Source organism: Lycium ferocissimum, chromosome 5 (genome assembly GCF_029784015.1).
Source record: "Lycium ferocissimum isolate CSIRO_LF1 chromosome 5, AGI_CSIRO_Lferr_CH_V1, whole genome shotgun sequence".
Taxonomy (NCBI): Eukaryota; Viridiplantae; Streptophyta; class Magnoliopsida; order Solanales; family Solanaceae; genus Lycium; species Lycium ferocissimum.
In genome coordinates, this window is record NC_081346.1 from 62,789,731 (window position 1) to 62,803,610 (window position 13,880).

The following is a 13,880-nucleotide window of genomic DNA, read 5'->3' on the forward strand; positions in this document are numbered from 1 at the left end:
TGTGTATGGTGGGTTATTTGGAAGGGCAGAGGAAGAATAAAAGTAACAAAAGAAATAAAAGAAGACGAACCTTGCTGGGAAGCCTCATTTCTTCGGCATTTTCATTGGAACACTCTTCTCTCTTTGAGATTGAATTCTCTAGATAATAATCATCGTAGAGAGTTCTCGATATACGTGTTTGCCATTTGTAGCTATGAGGTATTATTGTTACTAAAACTTTAGAATCTTAATTCTTCAGAATTTCTCAACGTCAGTAACTTTGCAGTAATTAGTTTGTTATAGGCATCTTGAGCTATTGCGTAATATAATAGAATGTGACCATGGAGAAACCATTTTTCTCCGTTGAACTCACTATGGGAATAGAAAAGACAGAGGAGGACGACAGAGAGACAGAGGAAGGTGAGAAATAACAGAATTATGGTAATCAACCATATCAACACTCGATTGTGTGAATACTTCGACAAGTGGTGTGGAACCTTTGTGAATTAACCATTCAACAATCCCCCTTTGGGCTGCCATGGAGGAGTTATATTTTGTTCACATTTTGCAGCTCCTGTCCCTATTGTTATTACAAGGAAACACCCATAATCCATTGGTTTTATTGGGAAGAAATCTGGATTGTCCTTTAAAACTTCTTGCTTACTTCTGATACTGCAACCAGAGCCTGAAAAAGCTAATATTGTAAAGATCATATGCATAGGAACTATAGGAAAATGGTATGACGACATATATATGCTTCAAGTGCAATTCAAGTCATTGGTGCCTTAATTTTGCAAAGTAGTTACTACTGTGTCTGTTCAAGTCTAAATCTATTGTCAAATTGTTGTGGCTTCGCATTGGAAGAATTGTGAAGGAGTGGATACCTAATTTAGGTTAGTCTTGTGGGATAAAATACCTACTATCTAACAGGGGGAATGGAACAGTTAGATTTACAGTACATTCTACCTGTAATTCTTCTTGAGACATTTTCTACCATTCACTTTCTTCATTTCATAGTTAAGAGTTCCTTTCTTGACAATTGTATCTTGTGGAAACTATGAATTTCAATTTACTAAGTTTGAACTCCACTTTGTTTAATTATCTTAAGTTATGGTATGTGATTTATGTTTTGTATATGCTGCTTATATATATTACAACGAAGGTAAGAATGTTGCTAAATCAACCAAATATTGGTCTATTATTTTCCAAACTTTTTTCTATTGCATGTGTTAATTTCTTTTCCAGTTTTTAGCTATGTTTCTTATTGGAATCCTTTTTGAGTTTGAAGTGGATTTTAAAGTCTTATACTTACATTTTTTTTTTTTTTTTTTTGCAGATTACTCTAGCATGGGAGAAAATGCTAAACTATTACACTTTGAAGGTTTACATAGTTCCTGGTTTTTTGGGTTTTATTGGACTTTCGCTGAATTTGTAAAGAAATATCATCTTTCTTTTTCTTCTTGACTTGCTTTTTTGAAATTTTAGCCATATAAAAGTTTGTTGGTTTTTTTTATAAAGAGGTATGAATGGGAATGGTCCTTTGCACCTTTTCATGGAAAAGTCTCACACTTACCGCTTCACTTTTACTTTGTTGGCTATAAATACTTAGCCATTTCCATAAAATTTTCCATACAAAAGTTCTAAAATTCTCTCCTTCCTTCTGCAATACTTTTCTGTATTTGCAATGTAAGTTGTGTGATTTGGCCGATTTTTGAGTTTGCTGAACACTGGAGTTTGAAGTACCGCTACACCAGTGACGATAATCTGTTCTATGAAAAATGGAGAAGAAACAAAATTAATCTGAGCCCACTGAATTCGCAGTATTTTCTTAAGGAACTTAATTCCCTACTAGTGCTTGAGGTTTAGGATTATTTCCTCACAGAATAGAACGGATTATCGTCACTAGTGTAGCGATACTTCAAACACCAGTGTTCAGCGAACTCAAAGATTAGTCGAATCACACAACTTAGTTATCTTTGTCATTATTGTTTCTCGGTTGCTTGATCTGTGGTATTAAATGAATAGTGTGTATTAGAATAGAAATAGTCTTTTTGAATAAAGTGTGTTAGAATATCCGGATCATACTTGAGTGCACATACGGACGGGAGGCATTTTTGCATAGGAAACTAAATTATGTAGCTAGGGGATGGATAGATACAATACTTAGCTAGATTTATACTTTCACTTGTGTAGTTATAGCTAATCCGTAGCTGTAGTGTACTGGCTGTTCTTTCTGCTTTACATTGTAAGTTGTTGCAAGGAGATTAAAAAAAACTTTCTTCTCCAAATAAAAAGTGTATTAGAATAGGAATAGGACCGATATTGTTAAGGGGTCGTTTGGTGCATGGCATAAGCTGTGATATCCCAACACTAATTTTTTATACCATATTTAGTAGAAGATATAAATTTATCCCAGGATAAATTCATACCTTGTACCAAACAAGATAGAAAATGCATCCCAACTTAAAAGATGGGATATCCCTTCTTATCCCACTTATCCTGGGATTATTTTATACCATCTTTTAGATAGTATAAAATAATCCCAAGAGATGGGATAAATTAGTCTCAGGATAATTTTGGCTACCTACCAAATGAACCCAATGTCATAATCTACTCTGTATAAGAATGATACTGAATATGGTAGTATTAGTTATACATAGGTTGAAAATACTACCAAACAAGAAAATTAAATGCTCCATAATACCAATATTATTTTCTCTAACCTCATATCAGACAATAACAACATACCCAGTAAAATTCCACAAAATGGGGCTCCTACCAAACAACCCCTTACATTTTTTTTCCAGCCTTACTAAGTACTAATCACTCAAGAACGTTTTATTATTTTTGTGGATAAAAACTTCTCCTAAAACAAAGTGAAACCAATCCAAATCCCTCGATCCTTAATCAGAGTTTCGGGTTCGAGCCTCTTGAAATGGAAAAATTCCTATTGGGAGTACCGCACCTAGATATGGGCCCTGGAATGCGTAAACAATCCGAATTTAGTCGGATCATTTGCACGATTGCCCTTTAAAGGCACTGGTCTTTAATTTTTGCCCCTCAAATTAGTGGTCTTTAATTTTGGCCTTCGCCTAATACCCCGAATGTTACACCCCGTAGTTGTTTACGTTGAGATTTATGAGTGTTGATTGTTTTAAGTATAGACGCTGGAGTTTCCTTCAAGAATATATGAGATTATATGCTCCAATCTTATGGTTATGAGGGTTTAAGTTCATATAATAAGCTATGGAAGGATTGAAGGGCAAGTGGATCAAGGAAATTAAGTTTGTTGGAACTTTGAAGAAAATATGAGGGGCAATTTTGGTCCAACTTTGAGAAAGAATATTTTTTGGTATATGAGGAGTTTTGAAGCAAAGCAAAAGCTTAAATTGAAGTTCATGAAGTCTAGTTTCCAACGCAACAAACCGCTCGTCGATACGACATCGGAGTAGAGAATTATGGACGTTACAAGTTAGGCGGGCAGAGCAGGGGACTGCACTGCGCGGACGCACAGTGTCGCGCGCTGCTACAGTGCTACAGTGCCACCGACTTCAACCCACTATATAAGGGGTAAAACCCCCATTTTTCTCCACCAAAAATTTCCCAAATATTCCAGAAATTTCAGCAAGCATATGAGGGCTTATATACACCATAAAAGTGAGGATTTTGAGTAATTTTGGGTGACAGAGTATTAATCGAGGTCCGGACAGCGTGTAGTCGCGATTATAGTTTTGTTTTGGGTAGGAGTTGGCCCGGATTCAAAGTAGATATTGAAGATCTTCCTATTCTAGTGAAGGTAAGGTGTGAATTTCTCTTTATTAATGTTGATTTAAGAATATTTATGAGAATAAGAGTTATAATTATTGTGTTGGTGTTGTTGGCTTATGGATTGAAGTTTGAAGAGAGTTTGGATGAAAATATACATATTTATCTTGTAGAATCTTGATGATATTGTTGTTGATGTTGTTGGTATTGTTTGGCAGGTGTTTTGGTATTTGGAGGAAGTGGATAATATAGGGGAGATGTTGCCCAAATTTTCGTAACCCAAATTAGTCTTTAATAATTAGTGCATATAAGTTGATGGAAATATGATGAAAGTATGATTAAAGCTTTATTTCTCGATATATAGGTTCGGGTGAAGGGCAAGCATCAAAGTAAAGGATCCTTTAAGTGGTAACTGGATGGATAAGGTATGTAAGGTGTTCGTTTCTCTCTCTTTCCTTGGCACGAATCCAACTAGAGTATGAATATGAGTGTTCCATAATAAAATCACTCCATTCCTATGTCATGTAGCTCAACTCTTAATGTCTTAGTTATTTGATCGATTCTTGGTATATTATTATGTTCATCATCGTTCAGTTATTTCTTTGGATTCGACACGAATTCCATAATATAAATCGGAGGTTACTGACCTTACGACACTCCAATAAAGTTGTAGCTTTCATATGAGCTCTCCTGCATGCTATTTATATTATGTATAGCTAATATATTATATTTATGGATCGGGTCGTACGTTCCTCGGCACTAACATATGATAATTATGGATCGGGTCGTACGTTCCTCGGCACTAACATATGGTAATTATGGATCGGGTCGTACGTTTCTCGGCACTAACATATGATAATTATGGATCGGGTCATACGTTCCTCTACACTAACATAAATGGATCAGGCTGCACATTCTCGTAAAGAATATACTATATTTATGGATCGGGCTGTACGTTCCACAGCACTAACATTTATGGATCGGGTTGCACGTTCCGTAACACTAACAATTATAATATATATATATATTTCCTCATTTACATATGATTCTGAAATATGCATGCATTCCATAACGCACGTTCTCTGATGACAGGTTACTTTTACTTTCTTTGTACTTCCGCCTTACTCATGCTATTGCATCCCGCCTTACATACTCAGTACTTTTATCCGTACTGACGTCCCCTTGCACGGAACGCTGCATTTCGTGCTGCAGGCCCTGACAGGGTTATTGGAGAGCAACCGCAGTAGGACTCTCAACTTCAGCGGTGTCAGCAAGTGCCACTACTCCGGACTCGCTATCTTTTGGTACTTTTCCGCTAGTGTAATACAAGCTCTTATGTGCACTTAGAGGCTCATAGACATAGTGGGGTATGTAAATATTATGTATGGCCTTATCGGCCTTATTTTGAGCTCTTGATACTTTTTACGATAGCCTTGCCGGCTTTGTGATACTTGTGATGTTGTAGCGACCTTGTCGGTTTGCATATGAATATATATGTTGGATTATTGGATATTTCTATGTTGGGCCTTTTCTGCATGCAGGTGTTCTTTAACTTAGGGTATATGATGCTCAAAGTAACTATTAAGTTAGGTGGTCCCGGCCTATGGGTCGGAGCCCGTCATACCCCTCGGTGAGGTGTGACACCGAAGTCTTGGGTTCAAACCCCGGCTCAATCAAAAAAAAAAAAAAATCACATGGCAGAGTTTCGTAGTAAAATTAGGCCTATTCGGGCAAAAGTTAGGCCTTAAGGCAGAGTTTTGCAAAGTTTCAACTGAATAAAAAAAATTGCCTTAATGCAGAACTCTACCTTAAGGTAGAGTTTTGCCTTCGGGTATAAGTGCCTCAAGGCAAAACTCTACCTTAAGGCAAAGTTGCGTCAACTCTACTCGATCGTGCAGTTTTGCTATCTTAAGGCAGAGTTTGCAAACTCTGCCTTAAGATAGCAAAACTCTGCCTGATCAGGTAGAGTTTGAGGCAAAACTCTGTCTGACGAATCTAAACTCTACCTTGCAATTTTTTTTTTTTTAATTATTGACTAAACGGTTCTAACCCGGAACCAAGTAATTTTTAGCGAAGGGCAAAAATTAAAGACCAGTGCCTTTGACGGACATTCCGCACAAAAAAATGAATTTAGTCGTGCCCTAATTCTAATACCGAACGCCAAGTGGAAAACCCAAAAAAGAAACCAATCCAAATCAAAATAGGCTTAGGGTTTAGCTAGTTTTCCGAAACCTATGGAAAGATTATAAATAGACTCATCAAGTCCCCATTCTCGTGTCGCATTCTTTTCTCGACGGAAAAATCAAGTTGCTCTAATTGTATGTTCTCTTCTCTATTCCAATATATTATTGTTCTTGTTTTTACAAGTTTATTTAATTATATACGTCCTAATTTTTGTTTTAGCAAGAGTTAGTAGTTCTTTAATTACAGCTAGTGCAACTATGTCATATCATGATTTTTTAATTGACATAAGTCTGAAGTATAATAAGTAGCTTGAAGTTTGTGATTCCTCAAGTTTATTAGTGTTATATTCGTTATGATCATAGCTTCAATGGCATAAACCTTTTTGTCTAATTTCAAAAAAGAGCTACTAAGGCGGATTAAAGATTTAAACTTTATGTGTTGGACATCGAAATTCTACCATTTGATTTATAGGGTTTGAAATCTATTATGTGTGCTTATTCAGTGGCTTTCTTAAAGGGATTCTTTTGTTTATGTCCCTTCGGCCAAACTTAATGACCAGCAGTAGCCCGATGTATATTTATGTATAAATATACAAAAACTATACATTTCTGACTATTTTATAAATTAGATCACCCGAAGGTATTGAGCTATAATTGTTCCTTTTTGAAACGGGGTGTGAGACAAAGCTACTGATTTCAGATGAACCAATATCTTGTGCACTAAATCGCCCCCTACACATGACTGATGCATGTGTTTCATGGAGATAAACGATTCAGTCAGTTGATGTGGATATAGTACCTATTAGTTGCTTTAGTAGAAAGACATTATTAGATTCTCTTATTTCATATAAATGTTCCCTGAACTATAGGTAGGTAGATAATAGATAATATTAATTCACTAGGTGATTTCTTCCCATCTGTCTAAGTTTCGCTGGACAGAGTTACCTATTGCTGGCAGGAGGTCGCAAAAGCTGGCGCGGACACATGGTTATCAAAAAAATATATATATATAGATATTATTAATTCACTGGTTTGATTTGTAAAATCATATGCAAATCATTATAGCTCATGGCTGAAATTGCAGCTATAGAAGCAGATAGCGAACTGAATTTCTGTAAATTTGAGAAGGGATCATCGAATTCCATAGTTAATTTGTCCAAAAGCTGATAACTTGATTGAGTTTTAATTGTTCAAGTTATGAAACTTAGTTGTCGGACTCATGTATATCTTACTTACTTTTATTTACAGAAACTGCATTAGTGTACACAGTACAAGAATGGGGGGTGAAATTGATGGCATTGAATTCGCACAACAGATGCTGGGCTTACAAGAAAACAAGTATGGAGAAGATAAAGGCAGAGGAATAAAACAAGTAGAAAAGAGTCAGAAGATTACTCTTTCTAGTTTTCAATAAAGGATCATACTTAACATCCTAGTGAAGATTCCACCGAGATACATAAATAAGAATGTGATGCCTGTCTGCAAAACATGGAAAGAATTTTTCTCCAGAAGTTCTTTCATTGACCAAAATTTCAAGGAATCGAAATCAGAATTAGTGATACAGGCAAGACATGGAAGGCATATGAAAACAAAGTTGATAGAGATTGGGAAAGAACTTGAATGTGAATCGCGTGAACTTGGAAAAAATCAATCACGCGAGATTCATTCTAGCTGTGATGGATTTCTATTGATGAGTGAACCAGGGGACTCTGGGAAGCTACAAGTGATAAATCCAGCAACAGAGTTCTGTGTCACTGTCCCTAGATGTCCTTCAGGTTGCCTACATGGAGCTTGTAGTGCAGCAATAGCATTTGACTCTTCGACAAAGCAGTACAAAGTAGTGCATGTTGTTAACGATTATTATTATCGTTTCGAAATATTCAATCTGAGCAGTGCTGATGAAAACTGGGAACGAGTTTCTGGTCCGTGGGAAGATATAAATGATCGGCCATTCAACCTAGGTAATTTTTACTGGAAGAATGCAGTGTCAATAAATGGAAGGATTCTGCATTGGTATGTTGAGTCAAGTGAATATTTCATTTCAATGGAAGTTAAAGAGGCAGGATTCACTAGAACCTATCTTCCAGAACGTGGTGATGTGATTAATAAGACGAACAATTATGCATTGGTAGGGTTGGGTGGATTTCTTTCTGTTGTCTACTGTGATTCTGATACGCAAATGGATGTTTGGATTTTGGAAGATTTTCATGGGCAACTTTGGTCCAAGAAACATACTATCGTGGCAGAGTTGACAAATTAAACTTGTCCATGCAAATCAGCAAGACCGATTGAGAGAACAATGCCAGAACTCGGGAAACTTGTCGCTGTTGCTGGAGCTAGGAATGGTGAAGTATTGATTCTTAAGCATAAGAACAACTCTAAGGTGTACTTATATGACACAAAGAATAGGGTGATGAAGATGTTCAGCAGTAACTTGAGGAACTTAGAATCGTTTGTACCGCACAAGGACAGCCTCTTTTCTATGAAGAGGATCTCGTAGTATCATGATTTTATATGGTACAACCAGCTGTTTAACTTTGGTTGCAGATGAAGCAAAAGGAGCGACATGGATTGTGAGGGTTCATATACCCGATTCTAATTTGCTCCGGATTGAGGCGTAGTTGTTACTTTTTTCTTATGTTAGTAGTTGGTACCTTGTCTAGAGTAAATTGTTAGTTTTCCTTGTCTTATTTATGCATATTACATTTGACTTACTTATTTTATCCTTGCTGTTACATCTTCTCCAAGAACAGCTTGAGCATATTTCATATACCATTGAGGATTACTAAAGAAGTTCTTGCATTAAATGTTGGTGGTTCATTTTACGAAGTTTCTTTAGATGAAGAAAGTGTTATAGGCATGTGATATATTCTCTCCTGCATTTGGTTGAAATCGAAGTTGAAAGAGAAGGGATTTAATGAAAAAGTTTTTTAGCAGAGTTTAAGTGAACCTTAAAAGGTACTATTTCAACTCTTCTTTTCAAATGATCCTTAAAAGGGCATCTTCTGTCTTTGATAGAAGTATTTTAAAAGGCAGGCGCATGAGGCGGAGTGTTTACCTTGATATAGGCATGAGGTTCTCGATGTGTTTTTAACTTTCCTCACCCCGAAACTCGCCTAGAAAGTGCATTTTGAAGACGATATTAAATAGTTTAATCCCCATATTTGCTACTACATGTGTTCTTATTCCACTTACATGTGACAATATTAAATATTTTATCCTTATATTGCATGTGTTCTTATACCCGTATAAATAGTTTAATCCCCATATTTGTTGTAAATTGGGAGGTCTAGCCTCAGAGTTTATCCATCCTCTCTCTTTTGCATACTCTCGATAATATAAGTGTCAAGTGTGATTTACTCTGTTCAATGAGTTCACTGAAGTTCAGTAGTTTTGAAGCGCCGCTAGTACAAAACAGTTTAATTTGTTCTATCCAGGAGGAACTGATAACTTTCAAATCCACCCCTCAAGTGAGAAAGTGTACACGGTCGTATGCAATATAATTTGCCCAACTATGAGTCGGAGTCGAATTCCACAAGGAACAATATACTAGGCGATCAAGCAAGTAAGAAATTTTCACTTTCTACACTAAGCCAAACAATTTTTCAATATTTAATTTTTGATTTATAAACTAACAAAGATAAAAGTAACTAGAAAGCGCATAAAGTGATCAATGGCCTCACAAGCAAAGGAAAACACGAGAAATTAATCAAGTAACGATCCAATATATTTTATAATTTTACAACTAAGAGCAAGTTTATGTCAATAGAAATGATTTCTAAAATCTCATTGAAAGTCTTCCAACCAAATCAATAAATTTCACTCTAAGCTTTTCCAAGCCTTAATGTGTGATATTAAGCACAATCAATTTAACCTCAAGTTAACTATCATATTCCTAACTCAAGTTATTAGATGAAGTTTAAAGCCCCAAATCATTGCTATTTACTCTTTTCCTAACCCTAACTTTCTTTTTCAAGCAAAGCCAAGGTAAAAAGGCACACTTAATGTTTGCAACCACTAAATGATGTTAAAGCTTGAAGAGTAAATAGAGAAACATTAACTCACTTCATTAGAAATAAAAATCGTGCAATACACAAGCAAAACGAGAGATTCAATCCAAACTTTAACAATGTATACTTCCATAAATAAGGTTCAAGTATTGAAATGAAATAATACACACTAATATATTCAATACATAGGAAGAGTTGAAGAAATGGGTAAATAATTTCTCATTGTGTGCCTCCAAATCTTCAAACCCTAGGTGTGGTTGGTGTTTCTTGCTCCTAAACTTGGAAGAGTTAGCCAAAGATGATAATAAGATCTCTCAAGTGTTGCTTTTATAGTTTCCAAAAATTTCCCAATAAAAAGTGACGACAATGGCCTTCAAATTTCAGATTTTGAGATTGCATTTTTAACCACTTTTTGCGCTTCTGGCCAATTTTCTCATTTTCTTCAATTTCACCTCTTTTGACTTGTCTTTCACGAGATTTCTTTCCGGTCACTTCTAAATCACATAAACCTGTAAAATTAAAGTAAATCATAGTGAATGCATTATTTTCTCAATTAAGCATAACAAAAATCTAAGCATAACAAAAATCTAAGCATAAAGAGAACTGATGCTGAAGAATATCTACAAATTTTTTTGCAATATTAAGTCGTATTGCTAACTTATTACAAATGAATTTCATTAATTTCATAGTGCTACAACACGTATAATGTATTATACTTTTGACGTTTCATGCAACATTTACATTTTTGCAAAAATGGACTAGCCGATATTTGATTTGGTTCAAAATGGTTGAAGATGACTTAGCTGAATCTTAATTGGGTTTCAAAAACTTATCTGAGTTTTTATTTATAAATAAAGTCTACTAAAATAAAATTACAAGAAGGATGAAAATTTATGACATGCATTTGTTCAAAATTAAATAAAAAGAAAGTCTAAGATCTAAAAAGAAAATGTTATAAACCATTTGTCAAGTTGTAATTTGGATGTATTATTAATGATTATACAACTAGAAGTGTATATTGCACCACTTGACTTAAAGTGATAAATACAATTTGCACTTGCACGTTGTATCTTAGTTGTACCAAGTTGTGTCCAAGTTGTAGAGCAACTTGTACAAGTTGTATATTGTAGGTTGAGGGGCAAACTTCTTCTATAAATGAGGAGTTTTGCCTTCTCATTTGTAACACCAAGAAAAGATGATAATATAATCTCTCCCTCCTCTCTACAAAGTTAATGGTTTGCTTCTCTTATTTATTTCCAATTATATATAGTTTTATAATACGTTATCAACAGGGGCGGACCCACGTAGGGTCAAGTGGGATCGAATGAACCCACTTCGCCGACAAATTCCGGTGTTTTCTACAGGTTAAATTCTGTAAATTCTAATATATGAAGTATTTGAATCCACTGAAGAACAAAATAATCTTGTGGATGGATGGTCAGTGGGTTCAATTATTGGTGGGGGGTCGTGTGTTCGAAACTTAACAAAAGCAATTGCTTATATTTGGTATATATATGGTTTAGATGCTGCACTCACGTGCAAAGCTTTTTTTTTGTTCTTTCACCTGCTAGTTTATTCTTCTTCTTCCTTCTTGTTTTTTTTTTCTTTTTTCCCAATGATAATGATCTTTTTATTTTACTTTACATTTGATCTCTTTACTCAAATTTCATAGGATTATTCTACTGTCAATTTCACTTCAAAATATAAAAAAATTCTACAAAGAGAAATCTTATAGTGCTGTGTTTTGTTTCAACTTTATGTAACCTATTTCCTTTTCTTACAATCAAAAAGAATGACTTTTGTTCATATTTCGAAACAATTAACCTTTATGTAATGATTTATAACCAGACAAAATATATGTGCTTCATTTTACACCACAAGTTCAAAAATCTTCTTTTTTCTTAAACTAATACTAAATAAATAAGTTCACATAAATTGAAGCAATGAGATCTTGTTTTATCTAAAATATGCAAGTGCAATCATGAAAACATATAATAATTGTTAACTATAAATTGTTTATTCATATTTTATTGAATTTGTTAGTTTACTTTATAAGCTCTCTCTCTTATAACTTGTAGTATTGGTTAATTTAAGTTATATGACTATATTTCCTTAATTTTGTTCTTTTGTTTGTAAATAAACAACTTTATTCTTTTTAATAAGAAAAAGATTTTAGATTTTATCAAATTTCTTAGAATTTAATAGATTTCTAATTTGGATAAATGATTCAATTTGTTGAAACAACGTTGTTATTTTGAATAATTTTATTTTAGTTAAAGTAATAGATCTTTGTTAAACGTTTTAAATTTCCTTCCCAAATGTTTCTAGAGAAAAAAGGAACGCATTATTCATTTTGTGGTAGCATTAGGACCCCCCCCCCCCCTACCGCAACCTCGGCTGCCCAAAAAAAGAGAGTGTTGAACAAAGTTCACCTGCCATTTAAAGTCATTTTACTGAACCCACTTGCGTAAAACTCTAGGTCCACCACTGGTTATCAACACGAGTCTCTAATCAATTGAGGATTGGACACCGAATATATTCCATCCACAACTTAGTCGGTCTGAAGGTATGAATTGTTATATTAATTTTTTGGTTCTTAAAGCAATATGGATGACCGTGTATAGCTTGGAAAGTTGAAACTTGGCAAATGAAAGTTCTCTCGCTACAAATCCGCTTCCATGGTAAGTAGTGGAATTATTAAATTATGGAATTTTTTTACATTTTATTTAAGGGGTTGAAGGATTGGTATTCCTTTGGCATCACCGTTTCCTTTATACATGTTGGCAAAGTAAAATGAACTAGTATGGTTTCATGATTGGCTGAGGTAAGCGAATTCATTTCCTTATCGTTATCTTAGCAAAGAGGTTTTCTTATTGTCGCTACTCCTGAGCTCTTTTCCTTAATATTCCAAGTTTGGAAAATTGACAGTGAAAAAGGCTTCCAATATCTTGCTATATATTGTTATGTTACGAAGTCCTCAATCAGTGATAATATTTCCTATGACTAAATTTATTTATACCTATAATACCGGAAGCGGTAATATTTTTATAGGATTGTTGTGATTACAACTGAAGATGTGTTAGAGAAAAATTCTCTACATCATATGTATGCCTCGATTTGCTCCTGAAGTAGCAATATCTTAAAAGAAATTCTAAGCTCTCACAATTTGGTATGCTTAAGGCTTGCTCGTTCAGATGATTGTGTTCCATTTCTGAAGAATGAGAACTTTCGATATAAATTATAAATATAGATCCATTCCCTGAAGTGAATGTGATAATATGTAGTAAAGCTTATAAATACGGATGTACATTTGATTGTGAAAATATCATGATTCATCTCCAGAAGAGGTAGAATAATTGAGAAGAAATATTCTGAATATTATATGTTTTACTCTCGAAGTAGTAAACCCAAAAATTTGCTCCCCAAGTAGCTAACTTTCAACTCTATTCCCGAAGTAGTAGAACTCTGAAATTTACTCCCGAAGTAGTAAACATTCTGAAATCTACTCTCGAAATACTAATACTCTAAACTCTACTCCTGAATCAGTAGAATTGTGGAATTTACTCTTGAAGTAGTAAAATTTTAAAATTTACTCCCGAAGTAGTAAAATATTTTAAACTTTACTCCCGAAGCTGTAAAACTTTAAAATTTACTCCTAAAGTAGTAAAATCTTGAAACTCTACTCCAGAAGTAGAAAGAATTAGTAAATATCTAAGAATTATTCTGAAGCAGTGTCTTCTTGTGCTTGAGCAAAATAACGAGTTAGTGATGAACGTCGTATTTCAAGCACATTTGAATTATCAAGTTTCATTCCCTTAAGTGAATGAAGAAATGCCACTCCCGGAGAGATAAAATAACAAGGAATATATATTCTATTTGTGTGGTATGAAATTAAGTGTGGTATGAAATTAAGACGTTGCACCACGTACCTATCGTACGTAGA

At 34.5% G+C, this 13,880-nt stretch overlaps 1 protein-coding gene across 1 annotated transcript; it reads left to right on the plus strand.

Annotated features, from left to right (window-relative positions):
- The first annotated feature begins 5,934 nt into the window (after nucleotides 1–5,934).
- Nucleotides 5,935–8,444, plus strand: LOC132058456 (uncharacterized). Its single transcript, XM_059450951.1, has 2 exons — nucleotides 5,935–6,062; nucleotides 7,176–8,444. The coding sequence occupies exon 2, from the start codon at nucleotides 7,399–7,401 to the stop codon at nucleotides 8,185–8,187; it is 789 nt and encodes a 262-aa protein (XP_059306934.1). The 5' UTR covers nucleotides 5,935–6,062; nucleotides 7,176–7,398; the 3' UTR covers nucleotides 8,188–8,444.
- Nucleotides 8,445–13,880: the final 5,436 nt, after the last annotated feature.

Coding starts and splice junctions, on each gene's coding strand:
- LOC132058456 (XM_059450951.1), top strand. CDS start 7,399: ATGCCTGTCTGCAAAACATGGAAAGAATTTTTCTCCAGAAGTTCTTTC.